At 42.7% G+C, this 21,835-nt stretch overlaps 1 protein-coding gene across 4 annotated transcripts in view; it reads left to right on the forward strand.

The window, feature by feature from the left end:
* The window catches only part of washc4 (WASH complex subunit 4), a 180,805-nt gene that overhangs the window by 92,511 nt on the left and 66,459 nt on the right, over positions 1 to 21,835 (forward strand). For all 4 annotated transcript variants that reach the window (XM_038810878.1, XM_038810879.1, XM_038810877.1 and 1 more), the window contains 9 exons: positions 4,019 to 4,126; positions 4,749 to 4,895; positions 5,100 to 5,179; positions 5,267 to 5,372; positions 8,481 to 8,597; positions 14,646 to 14,814; positions 14,925 to 15,079; positions 15,354 to 15,428; positions 16,298 to 16,402. In XM_038810878.1, the coding sequence (XP_038666806.1) occupies positions 4,019 to 4,126; positions 4,749 to 4,895; positions 5,100 to 5,179; positions 5,267 to 5,372; positions 8,481 to 8,597; positions 14,646 to 14,814; positions 14,925 to 15,079; positions 15,354 to 15,428; positions 16,298 to 16,402 (1,062 nt within the window). The remainder of the gene's footprint in view (positions 1 to 4,018; positions 4,127 to 4,748; positions 4,896 to 5,099; positions 5,180 to 5,266; positions 5,373 to 8,480; positions 8,598 to 14,645; positions 14,815 to 14,924; positions 15,080 to 15,353; positions 15,429 to 16,297; positions 16,403 to 21,835) is intronic.

Here is a 21,835-nt window from a genome sequence, read left to right on the forward strand (position 1 = left end):
TGGATGAAGGTAAAGCAGTGGATGTGGTGTACATGGATTTTAGTAAGGCATTTGATAAGATTCCCCATGGTAGGTTTATGCAGAAAGATTGGTGGAGTTTGGATAGTGAGGAGGGCTGTTGTCGGCTGCAAAGAGACATAGATAAGATGCAGAGCTGGGCTGAGAAGTGGCAGATGGAGCTTAACCTTGAAAAGTGTGAGGTTGTCCATTGGAAGGACAAATATGAATGCGGAATACAGGGTTAACGATAGGGTTCTTAGCAATGGGGAGGAGCAGAGAGATCTTGGGGTCTGTGTTTATAGATCTTTGAAAGTTGCCACTCAAGTGGGTCGAGCTGTGAAGAAGGCCTATGGTGTGCTAGCGTTCATTAGCAGAGGGATTGAATTTAAAAGCTGTGAGGTGATGATGCAGCTGTACCAAACCTTGGTCAGGCCACATTTGGAGTACTGTGTGCAGTTCTGGTCGCCTCATTTTAGGGAGGATGTGGAAGCTTTGGGAAAGGTGCAAAGGTGATTTACCAGGATGTTGCCTGGAATGGAGAGTAGGTCTTAAGAGGAACGGTTGAGGGTGCTCGGCCTTTTCTCATTAGAACTGAGAAGGATGAGGGGTGACTTGATAGAGGTTTAGAAGATGTTCAGGGGAATAGATAGAGTAGACAGTCAGATACTTTTTCCCCGGGTGGAACAAACCATTACAAGGGGACATAAATTTAAGGTGAATGGTTAAAGATACAGAACAAAGAAAATTGCAGCACAGGAACAGCAGCCTGCGCCGATCCAGATCCTTTATCTAAACCTGTTGCCTATTTGCCAAGGATCTACTTCCCTCTGTTCCCACCTGTTCATAGATCTGTCCAGATGCATCTTAAATGATGTTATCGTGCCCGCCTCTACCACCTCCGCTGGCAAAGCGTTCCAGGCACCCACCACCCTCTGCGTAAAAAACTTTCCACGCACATCTCCCTTAAACTTTCCCTCTCTCACCTTGAAATCGTGACCCCTTGTAATTGACACCCCCACTCTTGGAAAAAGGTTGTTGCTATCCACTCTGTCCATACCTCTCATAATTTTGTAGACCTCAATCAGGTCCCCCCTCAACCTCTATCTTTCCAATGAAAACAATCCTAATCTCCTCAACCTTTCTTCATAGCTAGCACCCTCCATACCAGGCAACATTCTGGTGAACCTCCTCTGCACCCTCTCTAAAGCATCCACATCCTTCTGGTAATGTGGTGACTAGAACTGCACGCAGTATTCCAAATGTGGCCTAACCAAAGTCCTATACAGCTGTAACATGACCTGCCGACTCTTGTACTCAATACCCCGTCCGATGAAGGCAAGCATGCTGTATGCCTTCTTGACCACTCTATCGACCTGCGTTGCCACCTTCAAGGTAAAATGGACCTGAACTCCGAGATCTCTCTGTACATCAATTTTCCCCAGGACCCTTCCATTGACCATATAGTCCGCTCTTGAATTAGATCTTCCAAAATGCATCGCCTTGCATTTTCCTGGATTGAACTCCATCTGCCATTTCTCTGCCCAACTCTCCAATCTATCTCTATTTTGCTGTATTCTCTGACAGTCCTCCTCGCTATCTGCAACTCCACCAATCTGAGTATCATCTGCAAACTTGCTCATCAGACCACCTATACCATCGTCCAGATAATTTATGTATATCACAAACAACAGTGGTCCGAGCACCCTGTGGAACACCACTAGTCACCTTTCACCATTTTGAGACACTCCCTTCCACCACTACGCTCTGTCTCCTGTTGCCCAGCCAGTTCTTTATCCATCTAGCTAGTACACTCTGAACCCCATATGACTTCACTTTTTCCATCAACCTGCCATGGGAAATGTTATCAAATGCCTTACTGAAGTCCATGTATATGACATCTACAGCCCTTCCCTCATCAATTAACTTTGTCACTTCCTCAAAGAATTCTATTAGGTTTGTAAGACATGACCTTCCCTACACAAAACCATGCTGCCTATTACTGATAAGTCTATTTTCTTCCAAATGTGAATAGATCCTATCCCTCAGTATCTTCTCCAACAGTTTGCCTACCACCGACGTCAAGCTCACGGGCCTATAATTCCCTGGATTATCCCTGCTACCCTTAAACAAAGGGACAACATTAGCAATTCTCCAGTCCTTCGGGACCTCACCCGTGCTCAAGGATGCTGCAAAGAGACCTGTTAAGGCCCCAGCTATTTCGTCCCTCGCTTCCCTCAGTAACCTGGGATAGATCCCATCCGGTCCTGGGGACTTGTCCACCTTAATGCCTTTTAGAATACCCAAAACCTCCCCCTTCCTTATGCCGACATGACCTAGAGTATTTAAACATCCATCCCTAACCTCAACATCCGTCATGTCCCTCTCCTTGGTGAATACTCATTAAGAATCTCACTCATTTCCTCTGACTCCACGCATAAATTCCCTCCTTTGTCTTTGAGTGGGCCAATCCTTTCTCTAGTTACCCTCTTGCTCCTTATATACGAATAAAAGGCTTTGGGATTTTCCTTAACCCTGTTAGCCGAAGATATTTCATGACCCCTTTTAGCTCTTTATTGCGCGTTTGAGATTTGTCCTACTTTCCCGATATTCCTCCAAAGCTTCATCAGTTTTGAGTCGCCTCGATCTTATGTATGCTTTGTTTTTCATCTTAGCTACTCGTCATCCACTCGTCAATTCCACTCATCATCCATGGGTTCCCTAACCTTGCCATTTCTATCTCTCATTTTCACAGGGACTTGTCTGTCCTGCACTCTAATCAACCTTTCCCTAAAAGACTCCCACATTTCAAATGTGGATTTACCCTTAAACAGCTGCTCCCACTCCACATTTCCTAGCTCCTGCCGAATTTTGTTATACTTGGCCTTTCCCCAATTTAGCATTCTTCCTTTCGGACCTCTCTCATCTTTGTCCATGAGTATTCTAAAACTTACGGAATTGTGATCGCTATTCCCAAGGTAATCACCGACTGGAACTTCAACCACCTGGCCGGGATCATTCCCCAATACCAGGTCCAGTATGGCCCCTTCCCGAGTTGGACTATTTACATACTGCTCTAAAAAACTCTCCTGGATGCTGCTTACAAATTCTGCTCCATCTGCACCTCCAACACTACATGAGTCCCATTCAATGTTGGGGAAGTTAAAATCTCCCATCACAACCACCCTATTGCTCCTACATTGTTCGATAATCTGTCTACATATTTGTACCTCTACTTCACGCTCGCTTTTGGAAGGCCTGTAGTAAAGTCCCAACAATGTTACTGCACCCGTCCTATTTCTTAGCTCTATCCATATTGCCTCAGTGCTCGAATCCTCCATCGTGCCCTCCTTAATCACAGCTGTGATATCATCTCTGACTAGTAATGCAACTCCTCCACCCCTTTTACGTCCCTCTCAATCCCTCCTGAAGCATCTATACCCTGGGATATTTAGTTGCCCGTCTTGCCCTTCCCTCAACCAAGTCTCAGTAATACCAAGAACATCATATTCCCAGGTACTAATCCAAGCCCTAAATTCATCTGCCTTACCTGCTACACTTCTTGCATTAAAACAAATGCACCTCAGACCACCTGTCCCTTTGTGTTCATCATCTCTTCCCTGTCTATTCTTCCCCTTAGTCACACTGAGTTTATTATCTACTACCTTACTGGCTTTAGTTGCTGCCTCTTTACTGACCTCTAACTTCCTAATCTGGTTCCCATCCCCCTGCCACATTAGTTTATAGGGGGGATGTCAGGGGTAGGTTCTTTACCCAGAGAGTAATGGGGGCATGTGGGAGTAGTTGAGTCGGAAACATTACTGACCTTCAAGCGGCTATTGGATAGGTACATGGATTACGGTAGAATGATGGGGTGTAGATTAATTTGTTCTTAATCTAGGACAAAAGTTCGGCACAACATCGTGGGCCGAATGGCCTGTTCTGTGCTGTATTTTTCTATGTTATATTTTGAACGGATTTATAGCTTACAATAAATTATTTGGCATTCTCATTTTTATAGGCAATTGAACACACTGTCCATAGGAGGACAATGGTTATAGCAGATTCTGTGTATCATATTGCTCACACCCTTCAGCATCAGGCCCTTAATTCGATATCCATTGCTAAGGTTTGTACATATAATTTCTATATATGTTGTGTGTGTTTGGGGAGAGGTGGGTTTTTTGTTCTTTTGCGGGGTAATGCATTGACCATATCTGGAGATTAGTGCCTTTTCCTCGGTCGGTTTTCTATTCTTCTGCACCTCAGGTGACTTAGCAACACCTCTTGGTTTTTGAATTAAATTAGTTTGTATTGGTGTTCATGCTTTAAAAAGTATTTGTTAAACTGGTAATTTCTGACCTCTGGTGGTTGTTTGCAAAGAATTAGCATCCCTTTGCTCCTATTGTAGTGGGGGAGGGAAAGGAGTGAAAATTTAAAGGAAAATTTCAATTGTAGCTAACCAGTATGAAGCTTTAATTTAAGAGTTGTGACCATAGATATAATGGGTAAAAATCAACAATGGCACTTTATGTAAAGCTCAACCGTAAATAGTTCTTTAAATAGGATCACAATATAACCGTTTAATGGAAACAAATTATTGTACTGATTACTTTAACTCCACATTAAATGGCTTTTCTTGGATCTTAAAGAGATATTTTGTTGCCTATGCCAGTTTGTGTTGAAGATTTAGATTTCATGGACAGCAAAATTGGGCATTTGGAAAATAGTTGATTATATTGTTCCTTCAGAAAAGAGTAATATCCGACAAGAAATACAGTGAGCGACGTCTGGATGTGCTGTCAGCCCTGGTGTTGGCTGAAAATGCTCTCAATGGACCTAGTACCAAAGAACGTAGGTTAGTCGTCGCACTAGCGTTAAGTGTGGGAACCCAGATGGTAAGTATAATGTTGTATCTTAGATAACAAAGATAATTGTTTCTTTGAAATGCAAATGTAATATTTTCATTCTCAATATTATTAAAGTTATTATGATATGAAACTTATTCAACACACGTCAGTAACAAAGGTCCTGGAATACGTGTTTAAATTCATGAACACTGTAACCTTTAAAGTGCTGTTTTACCCATTTGGCTTCTGCAGAAAACTTTCCGAGATGAAGAATTGCTTGTTTTGCAAGTGGTTCTGAAGAAGTTAGACCTGATCAGTGAGCTGAGAGAGAGGTGAGCAAAGCAGCGAGAAAGTATTCACATAACATGCTACTCTGGGTGAAGCAGCAAAGTTTTTAACCGTTTTGATGTGTTTTGCAGGATTCAAGTTCTATGCAACTGCAACTTCTTATACTGGCATCGAACCATTTTCCCCATCTACCTGGATGATGTTTATGACAATGCTGTAGATTCTGCAAGAGTGCACGTAAGAGCTACACATTGTGTTGATGATAACATAACTGGGAGGTTTGGACTAATGAGAATTGCATGATTAATTTTGATGTACAATTTGTATTTAGGATGATGTATGCATATTAAACAGATGCCATTCAAGTAGAAACCATGGTACAGAAGTGTAGTGGTCACATTGGACTAGTCACAAATATGCAGAATAATGAAGTGCAGAATTGGCCCATTGAGTCTGCACCGACGTATGGGCGGCACGTTAGCACAGTGGTTAGCACGATTGCTTCACAGCTCCAGGGACCAGGGTTCGATTCCCAGCTTGGGTCACTGTCTGTGTGGAGTCTGCATGTTCTCCCCGTGTCTGCATGGGTTTCCTCCAGGTGCCCCGGTTTCCTCCCACTTTCCGGAAAGATGTGCGTGTTAGGTGAATTGGAGATTCTGAATTCTCCCTCAGTGTACCCGAACAGGCGCCGGAGTGTGGCGACTCGGGGATTTTCACAGAAACGTCATTGCAGTGTTAATGTAAGCTTACTTGTGACACTATTCAAGATTATTATAATAAAAACACCTGACCTGTCTACCTAATCCTATTTGCCAGTACTTCGTCCATAACCTTGAATATTATAACATGCCAACTGCTCATGGCTGGTTTAGCACAGGGCTAAATCGTTGCCTTTGAAAGCAGACCAAGGGAGGCCAGCAGCACGGTTCAATTCCCGTACCAGCCCCTCCCGAACAGGCGCCGGAATGTGGCGACGAGGGGCTTTTCACAGAAACTTAATTTGAAGCCTACTTGTGACAATAAGCAATTTTCATTTTCATTTATAGGTACATTTTGAAGGCAACCCAGTGTTACCACCCTCCCAGGCAGTGCATTGCAGACTGTCACCACCCTTGGGTAAAATATTTCCTTAAATCTCCCGACACTGACCTTGAACTTGTGTCCCTTCAACTAAGGGGGACAGCCTCTTCCTATCCACCTCATAATCTTGTACACCTAGATCAGGTCGCCCCTCAGTCTTCTCTGCTCCAGCGAAAACAACCCAAGCCTATCCAGCCTCTCTTGATAATTTAAATGTTCCATCCCAGGCAACATCCTGGTGAATCACCTCTGCGCCCCGTAGTAATCCAGAGAATGAAAATTCAAATCTCACCTTCAAATGTGAGCATTTAAAATAAGTTTATAATTATAATAAAATGGAACACAAACCTGATATCAGTATCAGTGACCATGAAACGTTTGGATTGTTGTAAAACCCCAACTGGTTCTTTAGTGGAAGAAATTGGGGGGCAGCACGGTAGCATTGTGGGTAGCACAATCGCTTCACAGCTCCAGGGTCCCAGGTTCGATTCCGGCTTGGGTCACTGTCTGTGCGGAGTCTGCACATCCTCCCCGTGTGTGCATGGGTTTCCTCCGGGTGCTCCGGTTTCCTCCCACAGTCCAAAGATGTGCAGGTTAGGTGGATCGGCCATGATAAATTCCCCTTAGTATCCAAAATTGCCCTTAGTGTTGTGTGGGGTTGCTGGGTTATGGGGATAGGGTGGAGGTGTTAACCTTGGGTAGGTTGCTCTTTCCGGGAGCTGGTGCAGACTCGATGGGCCGAATGGCCTTCTTCTGCACTGTAAATTCTATGTAATTCTATGTAAAAAAAAATCTGCCATCTTTCTCTGCCTGGCCTGTGTGTCTGCTTCAGTCCCATGTGAATGTTTGCTAATTCTGACTGCCCTCTGAAGTGACCTGGCAAACCACTAGGTTGCTTCAAAGAATAAGGTAGCACAAAACCTACTCTCAGGACAATATATGCTGGTCTTGCTGCAATGCCTACATCCCAAAAGAGAATAAATTGTACGAAACTATTTTGAAAGATATTTTTTTACAACCCAAATGTTAAAACCATAAGGTTAAAAATACAGTGCTTCGAAACTGGCAACCCTTGGACTGAGACCATGCTGGTATTTGGATTTTGCCAGTTTTTGGGTTAGGTGGTTTGGGCTGCCTCGCACCATGCAGAATATGGGAAAAGACAAACGTGCAAAGTTATTGTATCACTGCGCCAATGCAGCACCTAGAGTCAGTTTTGCAGCACAAAAGCGGCCCTTTGGCCCATCCTGTTTGCGCCGGCCATCAACCTCCTGTCAATAAGAGTCCCATTTTCCAGCACTTGGTCCGTAGCCTTATGGCATTTCAAGTGCTCGCCTAAATGCTTCTTAAATGTTGAGGGTTCCTGCCTCTGCCACCCTTTCAGGCAGTGGGTTCCGAGCCGAATAAGCTGGTAGGTTATTTTACTCATCCAAGAATACAAATTCATGCACGGCAGCTTTAAAAAAAAAATAAAAGCAAATGACTGCAGATGCTGGAATCTGAAACAAAATCAATAACTACTGGACAATCTCAGCAGGTTTGACAGCATCTGTGCAGAGAGAAGGGAGCTAACGTTTCGAGTCTGCAGGCTCTTTGTCAAAACTTTAATATCAGTTACCTCATTTAGAATATCCATGATTTACTCATCAAAACCTTCCAGCTTTTACAAAGAGTCATCCAGACTTGAAACGTTAGCTCCCTTCTCACTCTGCACGGAGGCTGTCAGCTTTAAAAAATATCTGGCTTTTGGACATTGCAGGTTTTTGGATAACTGGATTTGAGATACAGTACCTGTAGATTTGTGTAGAAATGACAAACAGTATTGATGTAGAGCAGTTGACCTTTTGAATTTTGCATTAACCTTCAGTTCCTTGAAATGATGTGCTAGGAAGCAATCGTGGGTCTAATCGGATTTAACTAATGAAGCTGCGATTACCTGGGTTCCTTTCCCTCCCTCACCCTCTCCCTAAATTGCTCTCAATTTTAAGAACCTACACCCTGCAATTTAACAGAATGGTCGAACCAATAATTGATATTCTTTAATCATCTTCAAGATTCAATTAAGTGAAGGCTGATGATTTGAAAATGTGCTTTTGAAATGAAGTGGATTCTATCTGTGACCAGGATTAGAAGTACGTTATGTTGGAAAAGTATGTGGCGATACTTGATTAGATAAATTGTAAAATGTACTTTATTGTTAAAGTTAATATGTTAAAATCAATATGTTAAAGTCTGTTTTGTACAGTTTGATGTTTCATTTTTTAGTACATGTTCAGTGCTTTGAGGGATTGTGTACCACCCATGATGCATGCAAGACATCTGGAGTCCACTCAAGTGTTGCTGGAATGTTTTGATAAAGAAATCATGGATGTTCTAAATGAGGTAACTGGCATTAAAGCACAAAATGTCTTTGTTGTGTTTTCAGTGTTATATGGATGTATTTAAAATTAATGCCCAGGTTAGAAATTAGCAAAACCTGGCCTTTACCTGGATTTAAATGCAAAACTCGGAACTTGTTTTAAGAAATTATGAGTTGAAGAGGTTTCATGTTTTTCGTTTTTGTCCAATCAGACTTTCACGGAATCTTTACAGGCAGAAGGAGGCCATTTGGCCTATCAAGTCTTCACTCCCTCTGAAAGAGCATTCTACCTAATCCCACTCCCTTCCCTTAACCCGATAACCTCGCACATTCTTTCTTTTTAGATAGCAATTCCATAAGACCATAAGACATAGGAGCATAATTAGGCCATTTGGCCCATCGAGTATGCTCCGCCATTCAATCATGGCTGATATTTTCTCATCTCCATTCTCCTGCCTTCTCCCAATAATCCTTGATCCCCTTATTTATCAAGAACCTATCTATCTCTGTCTTAAAGATACTCAGTGAATTGCCCTCCACAGCCATCTGCTGCAAAGAGTTCCACAGATTCACCGCCCTCTGGCTGAAGAAATTCCTCCTCATCTCTGTTTTAAAGGATTGTCCCTTTAGTCTGAGATGGTGTTCTCTGGTTCTAGTTTTTCCTACAAGTGGAAACATCCTCTCCACGTCCACTCTATCCAGGCCTCGCAGTATCTTGTAAGTTTCAATAAGATCCCCTCTCATCCTTCTAAACTCCCAACGGGTACAGACCCATATGTTCCTCATATGACAACTTCTTCACACCAGGGATCATTCTTGTGAACCTCCTCTGGACCCTTTCCAAGACGAGCACATCCTTCCTTAGATACGGGGCCCAAAACTGCTCACAATACTCCAAATGGGGTCTGACCAGAGCCTTTTCAGCCTCAGAAATACATCCCGAGTCTTGTATTTCTAGCCCTCTTGACATGAATGCTAACATAGCATTTGCCTTCCTAACTGCCGACTGAACCTGCACATTAACCTTAAGAGAATTGTGAACTCCCAAGTCCCATTGTGCTTCTGCTTTCTGGAGCATTTGCCCATTTAGAAAATGAATGAAATTGTTTATTGTCACGAGTAGACTGCAATGAAGTTACTGTGAAAAGCCCCTAGTCGCCACATTCCGGCGCCTGTTCGGGGAGGCTGTTATGGGAATCGAACCGTGCTGCTGGCCTGCTTGGCCTGCTTTCAAAGCCAGCGAGTTAGCCCAGTGTGCTAAACAGCCCTTAGTCTATACCTAAATTCCTTCTTCCATAGTGCATAACCTCACACTTTTCCACATTGTATTTCATTTGCCACTTCACTGCCCACTCTCCTAGCTTGTCCAGTCCTTCTGCAGCCCCCTTCCTTTCTCAATACTACCTGTCCCTCTACAGATCTTTGTATCATCTGCAAACTTAGCAACAGTGCCTTCAGTACCTTCTTCCAGATCATTAATGTATATTGTAAAAAGTTGTGGTCCCTGTACAGACCCCTGAGGTAGACCACTAGTCACCGGTTGCCATCCTGAAAAAGAACCCTTTATCCTCACTCAGCCTTCTGCCAGTCAGCCAATCCCCTATCCATGCCAGGATCTTGCCCTGAACGCCATGAGCTCTTAACTTATTTAACAGTCTCCGATGCGGCACCTTGTCAAAGGCCTTCTGGAAATCTAAATGAATCACGTCCACTGGTTCTCCTTTGCCTAACTTCCTTGTTACCTCCTCAGATTTGTCAGACACGACCTACCTTTGACAAAGCCGTGCTGCCTCAGTCCTATTTTACCAGTCACGTCCAAGTGCTTTGCGATCTCATCTTTAATAACAGACTCTAAAATCTTACCAATGACCGAAGTCAAGCTAACTGGCCTACAATTTCCTGTCCAGGTGACTTATCCACTTTCAGACCTTTCAGTTTCCCCAGAACCTTCTCCTTAGTAATGGTCACTGCACTCACCTCTGCCTCCTGGTTCTCCTGGAGCTCTGGCATCCCACTGGTGTCTTCCACCGTGAAGACTGATGCAAAGTAACTATTCAGTTCATCTGCAATTTCTTTGTTTCCTGTTATTACTTCACCAGCCACATTTTCTAGTGGTCCAATGTCTATTTTTGCTTCTCTCTTACCTTTCACATATTGAAAAAAATCTCTTCCTATCTTCCTTTATATTACTAGCACTTATACTTCATCTTCTCCTCCCTTATTGCTTTTTTAGTTGTCCACTGCTCGCTTTTAAAGGCTTCCAAATTCTCTGGTTTCCCGCTAATCCTCGCCACTACCCACCCCCACAACCCAAAGATGTGCAGGTTAGGTGGATTGGCCATGCTAAATTGCTTCTTTATTGGAAAAAAACAATTAAGTACTCTAAATTATAAAAACACATACAGTTCCCCATCCCCCCACCTCTCTGAACCCCCCCCCCCCCCCCCCCCAATGTTCGATGTAATCCAGTTCTCGCCCTGCCCCCCCGGCAACGTTCATACACACCTGGACAAATGTGAGGTTATTCATTTAACAGCAAAAGGGATTATTATTTAAATAATAATAATCTTTATTGTCACAAGTAGGCTTACATTAACACTGCAATGAAGTTACTGTGAAAAGCCCCCAGTCGCCACATTCTGGCACCTGTTCGGTTACAGAGGGAGAATCAGAATGTCCATTTCACCAAACAGCATATCTTTCGGGACTTGTGGGAGGAAACCGGAGCACCCGCAGGAAACCCACGCAGACACAGGGAGAACGTGTAGACTCCACATAGGCAGTAGCCCAAGCGTGAATCAAACCTGGGACCCTGGAGCTGTGAAGCAACAATCCAACCACTGTGCTTAGGAAACAAAACCCCAGGTGTGACCTCCCTATACAATTGCAGTGAAACATCCCACGTTATTTTGTACAAGGGCAGACATTTTGGGCACGATCTACCTGAATTGGGATAGAGTTCTGTCTTGCCGAGAAACACCCCTTTATCTAATGCCCATCCAGGTAGATACGGTGCCTCAGCGGGGAACTCCCCGATGAGGCCGGACTTAGTCTCATTTTCTGCACTGAGGAGCTCCTTTCTTCCATTATTTTGAATCTGTGCCCCCTAGTTCTTGGTGTACTCTTGAGAGGGATCAGTCCATACCCCTCAGAGTACCTCTATCAAGTCTCCTTTCAGCCTTATTTTCTCCAAGGAAAACAGACCCTACCTCTTCAATTTATCCTCAGAGCTGGAATTCTGTAAAATGACCTTAAGCAGTCTATGCTCATGCAAAAATGTAACCATCCTCCTAGCTTTATAGGAACATGAATTGAGTTTGAGATGCCATTGCTGAAGTTATAAATGTGCCATTAAAATATTTGTTTATGGCTCAGAAGGCTAATTGGATTCATACCAGCTTTCTGTAGAGCCGCTCCCCCCATAACTCATAACCCTTATGTTTATTTGCGCAAGTCTCTATCCAGTTTGCTTCTGAAATCATTCATTATCTCTACTTCCACCACCCTTGTAGGCAATGTGTTTCAGGACATTATCACTTGCTGTGTGTAAAAAAAAAAGATATTTCTTACATTTGCTCTGCATTTCGTGTCTAGAATCTTAAATCTGTGTTGCCTAGTCCTTGTACCATCATTTTTTTCTTTGTTTACCTTATCTAAACCTTTCATAATCTTGTACACCTCTGTCAGCTCCACTAAATCTCCCCTCTATCTCCTTTGCTTCAAGGAGAATACCCCCGGCTTCAACCCAACCTCGTAGCTAAAATTCCCCCATCTCTGGGTAAATCTCCTCTGCATCCTCTCTCACAGACACTCACATTCTTCCCAAAGCGTGGTGATCAGAACTAGATGTAATATTTCAGCTGGTGTCTGACCAGACCGTTATAAAATTTCAGAATAAGCTGCCTACTTTTGTACTTGATATCTCTGTATATGAGTCTGAAATGTTTTGCTAACTGCTCTGTCAATATAGAACATAGAACACTACAGCGCAGTACGGGCCCTTCGGCCCTCGATGTTGCGCCGACCTGTGAAACCATCTGAAGCCTATCTGACCTACACTATTCCATTTTCATCCATATGTCTATCCAGTGACCACTTAAATGCCCTTAAAGTTGGCGAGTCTACTACTGTTGCAGGCAGGGCGTTCCACACCCCTACTACTCTCTGAGTAAAGAAACTGCCTCTGACATCTGTCCTATATCTCTCACCCCTCAATTTAAAGCTATGTCCCCTCGTGTTGGTCATCACCATCCGAGGAAAAAGACTCTCACTGTCCACCCTATCTAACCCTCTGACTATCTTATATGTCTCTATTAAGTCACCTCTCAGCCTTCTCCTCTCTAACGAAAACAACCTCAATTCCCTGAGCCTTTCCTCGTAAGACCTTCCCTCCATACCAGGCAACATCCTAGTAAATCTCCTCTGAACCCTTTCCAAAGCTTCCACATCCTTCCTATAATGTGGTGACCAGAACTGCACGCAGTACTCCAGGTGTGGCCGCACCAGAGTTATGTACAGCTGCAGCATGACCCTGTGGTTCCGAAACTCAATCCCCCTGCTTATAAAGGCTAGCACACCATATGCCTTCTTAACAGCCCTATTAACCTGGGTGGCAACTTTCAAGGATTTATGTACCTGGATGCCGAGATCTCTCTGTTCATCTACACTACCAAGAATCTTGCCATTAGCCCAGTACTCTGCATTCCTGTTACTCCTTCCAAAGTGAACCACCTCACACTTTTCCGCATTAAACTCCATCTGCCACCTCTCAGCCCAGCTCTGCAGCTTATCTATGTCCCTCTGTATCCTATAACATCCTTCAGCACTATCCACAACTCCACCGACCTTCGTGTCATCTGCAAATTTACTAACCCATCCTTCTACACCCTCTTCCAGGTCATTTATAAAAATGACAAACAGCAGTGGCCCCAAAACAGATCCTTGCGGTACACCACTAGTAACTGAACTCCAGGATGAACATTTGCCATCAACCACCACCCTCTGTCTTCTTTCAGCTAGCCAATTACTGATCCAAACCGCTAAATCACCTTCAATTCCATACTTCCTTATTTTCTGCAATAGCCTACCGTGGGGAACCTTATCAAACGCCTTACTGAAATCCATATACACCACATCAACAGCTTTACCCTGATCCACCTGTTTGGTCACCTTCTCAAAAAACTCAATAAGGTTTGTGAGACATGACCTACCCTTCACAAAACCGTGTTGAGTATCGCTAATCAACTTGTTCTTTTCAAGATGATTATAAACCCTATCTCTTATAACCTTTTCCAACATATGCCCTACTGCCTCTGAGGATCTGTGCACATGAACCCCTAGGTACCCCTGACCTTTAAGCCTGTATTACCGTTCCCTACTCCTTTTGCCAAATGCATCATACTCCTCTGTATTAGATTTAATGTTCTACTTGTTTGCCCATTCTGAGAGCCTATCCGTGCCCGGCTGCAGTCAAATAGTGACTGTTTGCCACACCTCTAACTTGAGTATTATTGGCATACTTTGTAATTGTACTCTGTTATAATTGTCTTTTATGGTGTTTCATAAATCTCTCAATGTAAAATGTGAGCATGCTCCTGTTGAAGTTAGTCTGTGATTTTCATGATGGCTGGTTGAACGAAATGTAGCTTTATTTGCACATAACAGACATTCCATTGCAGTGGGTGACCCATCATGCCTCTTATTGTACTGGAGTTAGAGGGATGTTTTGGGGTGGGTGTGACTGGTACCAGGCAGGCTGGTTGAGATTCTAGTCCTACAATCTAGTTTTATAGTTGGAAAAGTTTTCTTGCAGGGTAGGTGAGAATTTCATTTATTTTTAGCACCCTTTAAGAAAGTTATCTGTAATAATCAGTTTTTGTCTGACTGGACTATTTTGATTGCTCAGTTTAAGGGTATGTCAGAGGGTCTGTGCTGGTGGTTGATGCTGTTTGAATCAAACTCTTTCAAAAACACTTCAACCACTAACAGTTCTATAATGTGTCTCTAAATCTATTGAATATTTTTTTTTCTTTATTGCATTCCTCCTCTGGATCCCTTTTCTTCTCCAACAGCACCTTTTGGATAAGCTCTGTAAGGAGATCGAGAAAGACCTGAGACTGTCTGTGCACACACATTTAAAACTGGATGATCGAAATCCGTTCAGAGTAGGCATTAAAGACTTGATGGATTTTTTCTCTATCAAACCAATCCGTTTCTTTAACCGATTCATTGATGTCAAAGGTTAGCTTCTATTTAGTGGCTTATTCAATTACTTCATTAAAGATCACATTGTAAAGTTGGCAACAGATAACGTAAAATTATAAAATAATTTTCACAAATATTTCTAACAGCATATGTAACTCACTACCTGGACAAGACTTTCTATAACCTGACAACAGTGGCTATTCATGACTGGGCCACCTATAGTGAAATGAGAAATCTGGCAGCCCAGCGGTACAGTCTCTCGATGACCGAAGCACACCTTCCAAGTCAGACCTTGGAACAGGTAAGTGCTGAGCTGTTTCTGGTGTGTGGAATGAATTAGGACTGCTTTGTAATAGTGAAAGAGAAGCCATTTGACTGATTGATGTTTGACACATAGCAGTACTACTGCCGGGGAATCCTGGTCTCAATTATTTTTAGTTCATTATCTATGTTTAATTTTGCATTCTGATAGCTTGATTAAAGCTTCTATTACAGTGTAACTATTTATCAGTAAATTAAAGATAGTGAAAAGCAATTGCGTCATTCTTCCTAACATGATTTCATATTGTTTTCAGGGATTAGATGTTCTTGAGATAATGCGAAATATCCATGTGTTTGTTTCAAGGTATCTCTACAATCTGAACAACCAGGTACATTTCAAGGAATAGATTTTTGAGATGCATTGCTAAGAGAAACTTTAATCGTAAGAATTAACATACTTTTTGATGTTTAACTCGAATTGATTAAATTTCTGTCTTTTTCCAAGCTTGAACCAGACCAGAAAAATGAGCTCAATGCAAATCTCTTATTAATACATTATTCAATGAAAAAGAAAAACCATACAATTTTTTTTTCGGCAAATGCAAATCTGGTTCACTAAAAATGATAAACTTGAACAAGACATGACTCTCGACAAGTGTAAAACCGTACATGAGAATATGAATCACTTGGTTCTTGGTTGTACGGAACATATCCTTCGTCTTGCACCAGCCCAGAACATTATTCTCGCACAGTAGTTAGCACGGCTGCCTCACAGCGCCAAGGACTTGGGTTTAATTCCAGTCTTGGGTGACTGTCTGCATGGAGTTTACATGTTCTCCCAGTGCAATGGTTTCCCCTCTCAATCCAAAGATGTGCAGGTTGGGGACAATTTAGCATTGCCAATCCAATAAATTAGGTTAGATGGGGTTATTGGGATAGACTGCTCTTTGGAGGATAGGTGCATACTCAATGGACTGAATGGCCTTTTTCTGCACTGGGATTCTATAATTATACATGATGATGACTCTATTTACGGTGAGCAGCCATGTTCCCGCCATTTTCTATTTCATGACTTCCATCTTAAAGCGACTGTGTAGGATTGAGGTGATGTGATGGAGGCATTTTGGTACGAGGCATGGGATTGCGTAAATGGTAGATAAGTCGAAGCAGCATATAAGACCAAGCCTGATCAGCTGGAGAAAAAAGTCTCACTGAAAAATACAGGAAGTTTGAAACTTTGTTTCATTGCTTGTTATAGATCTTCATAGAGCGCACAAGCAACAATAAACATCTGAATACAATCAACATTAGGCATGTTGCAAACTCGATTCGTACGCATGGGACAGGCATTATGAACACAACAGTAAGTGTCCTTTAATCTTGGGTGAATTTTTAAAATTCATTTACGAGAAGAATGGGTACAATTCGGTCTTATTGAAGGTTTATTTATAAAGGTTTTTCATTGCCTCTTGGTTTTTATATTCTGTACCTTTGGTGATTAAAATCTAGCATTTCAGTAGCTTTTTTTTAATAGCCTTATCAGTCTAAGCGTTCTCCAAGGTGGCCTTCAGGATGCGCAGCAACGCAGAATCACCGAGCAGAAACCTAGAGCCAGTTTCCGCACACATGGGTACGGCGTCAACTGGAACCTTGGATTCATGTCTCAATGCATTCACCTGGGGATTCTATAATTATACATGATGATGACTCTATTTACGGTGAGCAGCCATGTTCGTGCCATGTTCCAAGCCATCTGGCCTGGGCTTGCAAAATCCTACCAACTGTCCTGGCGTGAGACAATTCACATCTTTTTAACCAGTGATTATCTGTCTCTCCAGTTGCTCTGTCTGGACCTGTAAAGACTTAATTACCTGCAAAGACTCGCATTCGAAGTATTGTCTTGCATCTTTGACTTTGTCTATATATATATATATATATATATATATATGTTTCCGGAATCCATCTCTTCATTCATCTGAGGAAGGAGCAGTGCTCCGAAAGCTAGTGATTCAAAACAAACCTGTTGAACTTTAACCTGGTGTTGTAAGACTTCTTACTGTGCTCGCCCCAATCCAACACCAGCATCTCCACATCATTATTAGTCTAAGGTGCTGCTTTTAATCGCCTGGAAACCTGTAACTCCAGCTGTCCCTCCCTTTTCCACCGTACCAAGCCTTCAGTATGATTATTGTTGGTATTTTTTCACTTCACAGACTTGCTGTAAACTTGCTCAGAATATAAAAACAGACAGTAAAAGTTTTTACAAATATATAAGACAAAAAAGAGTGGCTAAGGTAAATATTGGTCCTTTAGAGGATGAGAAGGGAGTTTTAATAATGGGAAATGAGGAAATGGCTGAGGAACTGAACAGGTTTTTTGGGTCGGTCTTCACAGTGGAAGACACAAATAACATGCCAGCGACTGATAGAAATGAGGCTATGACAGGTGAGGACCTTGAGAGGATTGTTATCACTAAGGAGGGAGTGATGGGCAAGCTAATGGGGCTAAAGGTAGACAAGTCTCCTGGCCCTGATGGAATGCATCCCAGAGTGCTAAAAGAGATGGCTAGGGAAATTGCAGATGCACTAGTGATAATTTACCGAAATTCACTAGACTCTGGGGTGGTCCCGGTGGATTGGAAATTAGCAAACGTGACGCCACTGTTTAAAAAAGGAGGTAGGCATAAAGCAGGAAATTATAGGCCAGTGAGCTTAACTTCGGTTGTAGGGAAGATGCTGGAATCTATCATCAAGGAAGAAATTGCGAGGCATCTGGATAGAAATTGTCCCATTGGGCAGACGCAGCATGGGTTCGTAAAAGGCAGGTCATGCCTAACTAATTTAGTGGAATTTTTTGAGGACATTACCAGTGCAGTAGATAACGGGGAGCCGATGGATGTGGTATATCTGGATTTCCAGAAAGCCTTTGACAAGGTGCCACACAAAAGGTTGCTGCATAAGATAAAGATGCATGGCATTAAGGGTAAAGTAGTAGCATGGATAGAGGATTGGTTAATTAATAGAAAGCAAAAAGTTGGGATAAATGGGTGTTTCTCTGGTTGGCAATCAGTAGCTAGTGGTGTCCCTCAGGGAATCGTGTTGGGCCCACAATTGTTCACAATTTACATAGATGATTTGGAGTTGGGGACCAAGGGCAATGTGTCCAAGTTTGCAGATGACACTAAGATGAGTGGTAAAGCAAAAAGTGCAGAGGATACTGGAAGTCTGCAGAGGGATTTGGATAGGTTAAGTGAATGGGCTCAGGTCTGGCAGATGCAATACAATGTTGACAAATGTGAGGTTATCCATTTTGGTAGGAATAACAGCAAACGGGATTATTATTTAAACGATAAAATATTAAAGCATGCCGCTGTTCAGAGAGACTTGGGTGTGCTAGTGCATGAGTCACAGAAGGTTGGTTTACAAGTGCAACAGGTGATTAAGAAGGCAAATGGAATTTTGTCCTTCATTGCTAGAGGGATGGAGTTTAAGACTAGGGAGGATATGTTGCAATTGTATAAGGTGTTAGTGCGGCCACACCTGGAGTATTGTGTTCAGTTTTGGTCTCCTTACTTGAGAAAGGACTTACTGGCGCTGGAGGGTGTGCAGAGGAGATTCACTAGGTTAATCCCAGAGCTGAAGGGGTTGGATTATGAGGAGAGGTTGAGTAGACTGGGACTGTACTCGTTGGAATTTAGAAGGATGAGGGGGGATCTTATAGAAACATTAAAAATTATGAAGGGAATAGATAGGATAGATGCGGGCAGGTTGTTTCCACTGGCGGGTGACAGCAGAACTAGGGGGCATAGCCTCAAAATAAGGGGAAGTAGATTTAGGACTGAGTTTAGGAGGAACTTCTTCACCCAAAGGGTTGTGAATCTATGGAATTCCTTGCCCAGTGAAGCAGTTGAGGCTCCTTCATTACATGTTTTTAAGGTAAAGATAGATAGTTTTTTGAAGAATAAAGGGATTAAGGGTTATGGTGTTCGGGCCGGAAAGTGGAGCTGAGTCCACAAAAGATCAGCCATGATCTAATTGAATGGCGGAGCAGGCTCGAGGGGCCAGATGGCCTACTCCTGCTCCTAGTTCTTATGTTCTTATGTTCACACTTAGTGACACCAAATTCTACTATTTAACTCATTTCCCCATCTTACCATTTACCTTTGGGGATTTGCCTGATCTTTTTAAAGAATTAACTCTATTTGGCATCACTTGTACATTTGGAAACAATTTGCTATAGGCTGGAGTTCAAGACCATTTGGGCAGGGAGACAATTGGAATGGACGATTGGGCTCTCAACCATCGTTACTCGTGACTTATGAAAAGTGGTACATTCCATGTATACCCCAGCTGTGGTGGCTTGCAAATAATTTGTGTTTGGGCCCTGTTAGTATCAATTCTCAGAAACACTGCTTCATTGTTGGCTTTAAGCGTTATTGCAATCCAAGACCAGACCCCAAAAGTGGCTAGCTTATCGGACAGAAACCCCAATATTTTATTTTGTAAGACTGAAAGAAAAGGATACCTCGCTCCAAGAGTGATTTCACAAAAAACTAGCGATATGATATTTTAAAACAAACTTTATTACCCACACAGTATTGAAATTTCTTTAACATCACAGAAAAAAGCTTTCGGTACCCCTTAAACAATGCTACTCAATACAGTGAATATAATATCCTTAATTGCTATCTGTATTCCCATTCAAACAAAAAAAAAATCTCCACACTCAATCCACTGAAACACCATGAGCATACAGGAATACCTGCTGTTCAGAGGTGTTCACAGAACATACAGCGCAGAAGGAGGCCATTCGGTCCAATGAGTCTGCATCGACCCACTTAAGCACTATCCCCATAACCCAATAATCCCTCCTAACCTTTTTGGACACTAAGGGCAATTTAGCATGGCCAATTGACCTAACCTGCACATCTTTGGACTGTGGGAGGAAATCGGAGCACCCGGAGGAAACCTACGTTCTTTGGGAAAGAGCGATCTTGTGTCACTGATTTAAAGAAAAGACCTGAATCCTGTCGGAATCATGCAGAAACTCTGGCTGTATTTCTTCAGAAGCTTTTTCACCTTTCCAGCCACACTGCTCTTCTGTCTGCTAACATATCTTCAACTGAACTGCAGAGAGCGAACTGCTTGACTTCTGTTCACAGCTTCATCTAACTCAGAACTGGACTTTTTTGCGAAATGCCTGATAACCTTAGCTCCACTCAGTAATCAAGCTGAAATCTTAAATCCACTTAACCCAAACACAACTGCATTAGCCCAAGTTTTTTATGATGGCTAAATTGCACTGTTGGCTTCCAAAACCTTTGATGTCTTTCAAGCTAGGATTTATTTTAAAGCATGACTTCAGCAGTCAAATACTAACTCAGGCACTTAACTCTCACTGTGCCAAATAACTATAACACAATACGTGAAATACCTACATTAATCACAGCATACTGGCATTGAGGTCAACGGAAATCTCAATGGGATCTCGATGTTGGGGCGATTTCGGAGACAAGGGTAGAGCAGGGACAGGAATGGTTGTTGCAGGTTCCAGGATTTAGATGTTTCTGTAAGAACAGAGAAGATGGTAAAAGAGTGGGGGGGGGTGTGGCATTGTTAATCAAGGAAAGTATTACGGCGGCAGTAAGGACGTTTGAGGACTCGTGTACTGAGGTAGTATGGGCTGAGGTTAGGAACAGGAGAGGAGAGGTCACCCTGTTGGGAATTGTCTATAGACCTCCGAATAGTTCCAGAGATGTAGAGGAAAGGATAGCAAAGATGATTCTCGCCAGGAGCGAGAGTAACAGGGTAGTTGTTATGGGGGACTTTAACTTTCCAAATATTGACTGGAAATACTATAGTTCGAGTACTATAGATGGGTCAATTTTTGTGCAGGAGGGTTTTCTGACACAGTATGTAGACAGGCCAACAAGGGGCGATGCCACATTGGATTTGGTACTGGGTAATGAACCCGGCCAGGTGTTAGATTTAGATGTAGGTGAGCACTTTGGTGATAGTGATAACAATTCGGTTATGTTTACTTTAGCGATGGGCAGGGATAGGTATATACCGCAAGGCAAGAATTATAGCTGGGGCAAAGGCAATTATGATGCTATTCGGCAAGATTTAGGATGTATAGGATGGGGAAGGAAACTGCAGGGGATGAGTACAATCGAAATGTGGAGCTTTTTCAAGGAACAGCTACTGCATGTCCTTGATAAGTATGTACCTGTCAGGCAGGGAGGTAGTTGTCGAGCAAGGTTTACTAAGGAAGTTGAAGCACTTGTCAAGAGGAAGAAGAAGGCTTATGTTAGGATGAGACATGAAGGCTCAGTTAGGGCACTTGAGAGTTACAAGTTAGCCAGGAAGGACCTAAAGGGAGAGTTAAGAAGAGCGAGGAGAGGACACGAAAAGTCGTTGGCGGATAGGATCAAGGAAAACCCTAAGGCTTTCTATAGGTATATCAGGAACAAAAGAATGACTAGAGTAAGATTAGGGCCAATCAAGGATAGTAGTGGAAAGTTGTGTGGAATCAGAGGAGATAGGGGAAGCGTTAAATGGATATTTTTCGTCAGTGTTTACACTGGAGAAAGACAATGTTGTCGAAGAGAATACTCAGGTACAGTCGACCAGGCTAGATGGGATTGAGGTTCACAAGGAGGAGGTGTTAGCAATTTTGGAAAGTGTAAAAATAGATAAGTCCCCTGGGCCAGATGGGATTTATCCTAGGATTCTCTGGGAAGCCAGGGAGGAGATTGCAGAGCCTTTGTCCTTGATCTTTATGTCGTCTTTGTCGA

Source organism: Scyliorhinus canicula, chromosome 11 (genome assembly GCF_902713615.1).
Source record: "Scyliorhinus canicula chromosome 11, sScyCan1.1, whole genome shotgun sequence".
Taxonomy (NCBI): domain Eukaryota; kingdom Metazoa; phylum Chordata; class Chondrichthyes; order Carcharhiniformes; family Scyliorhinidae; genus Scyliorhinus; species Scyliorhinus canicula.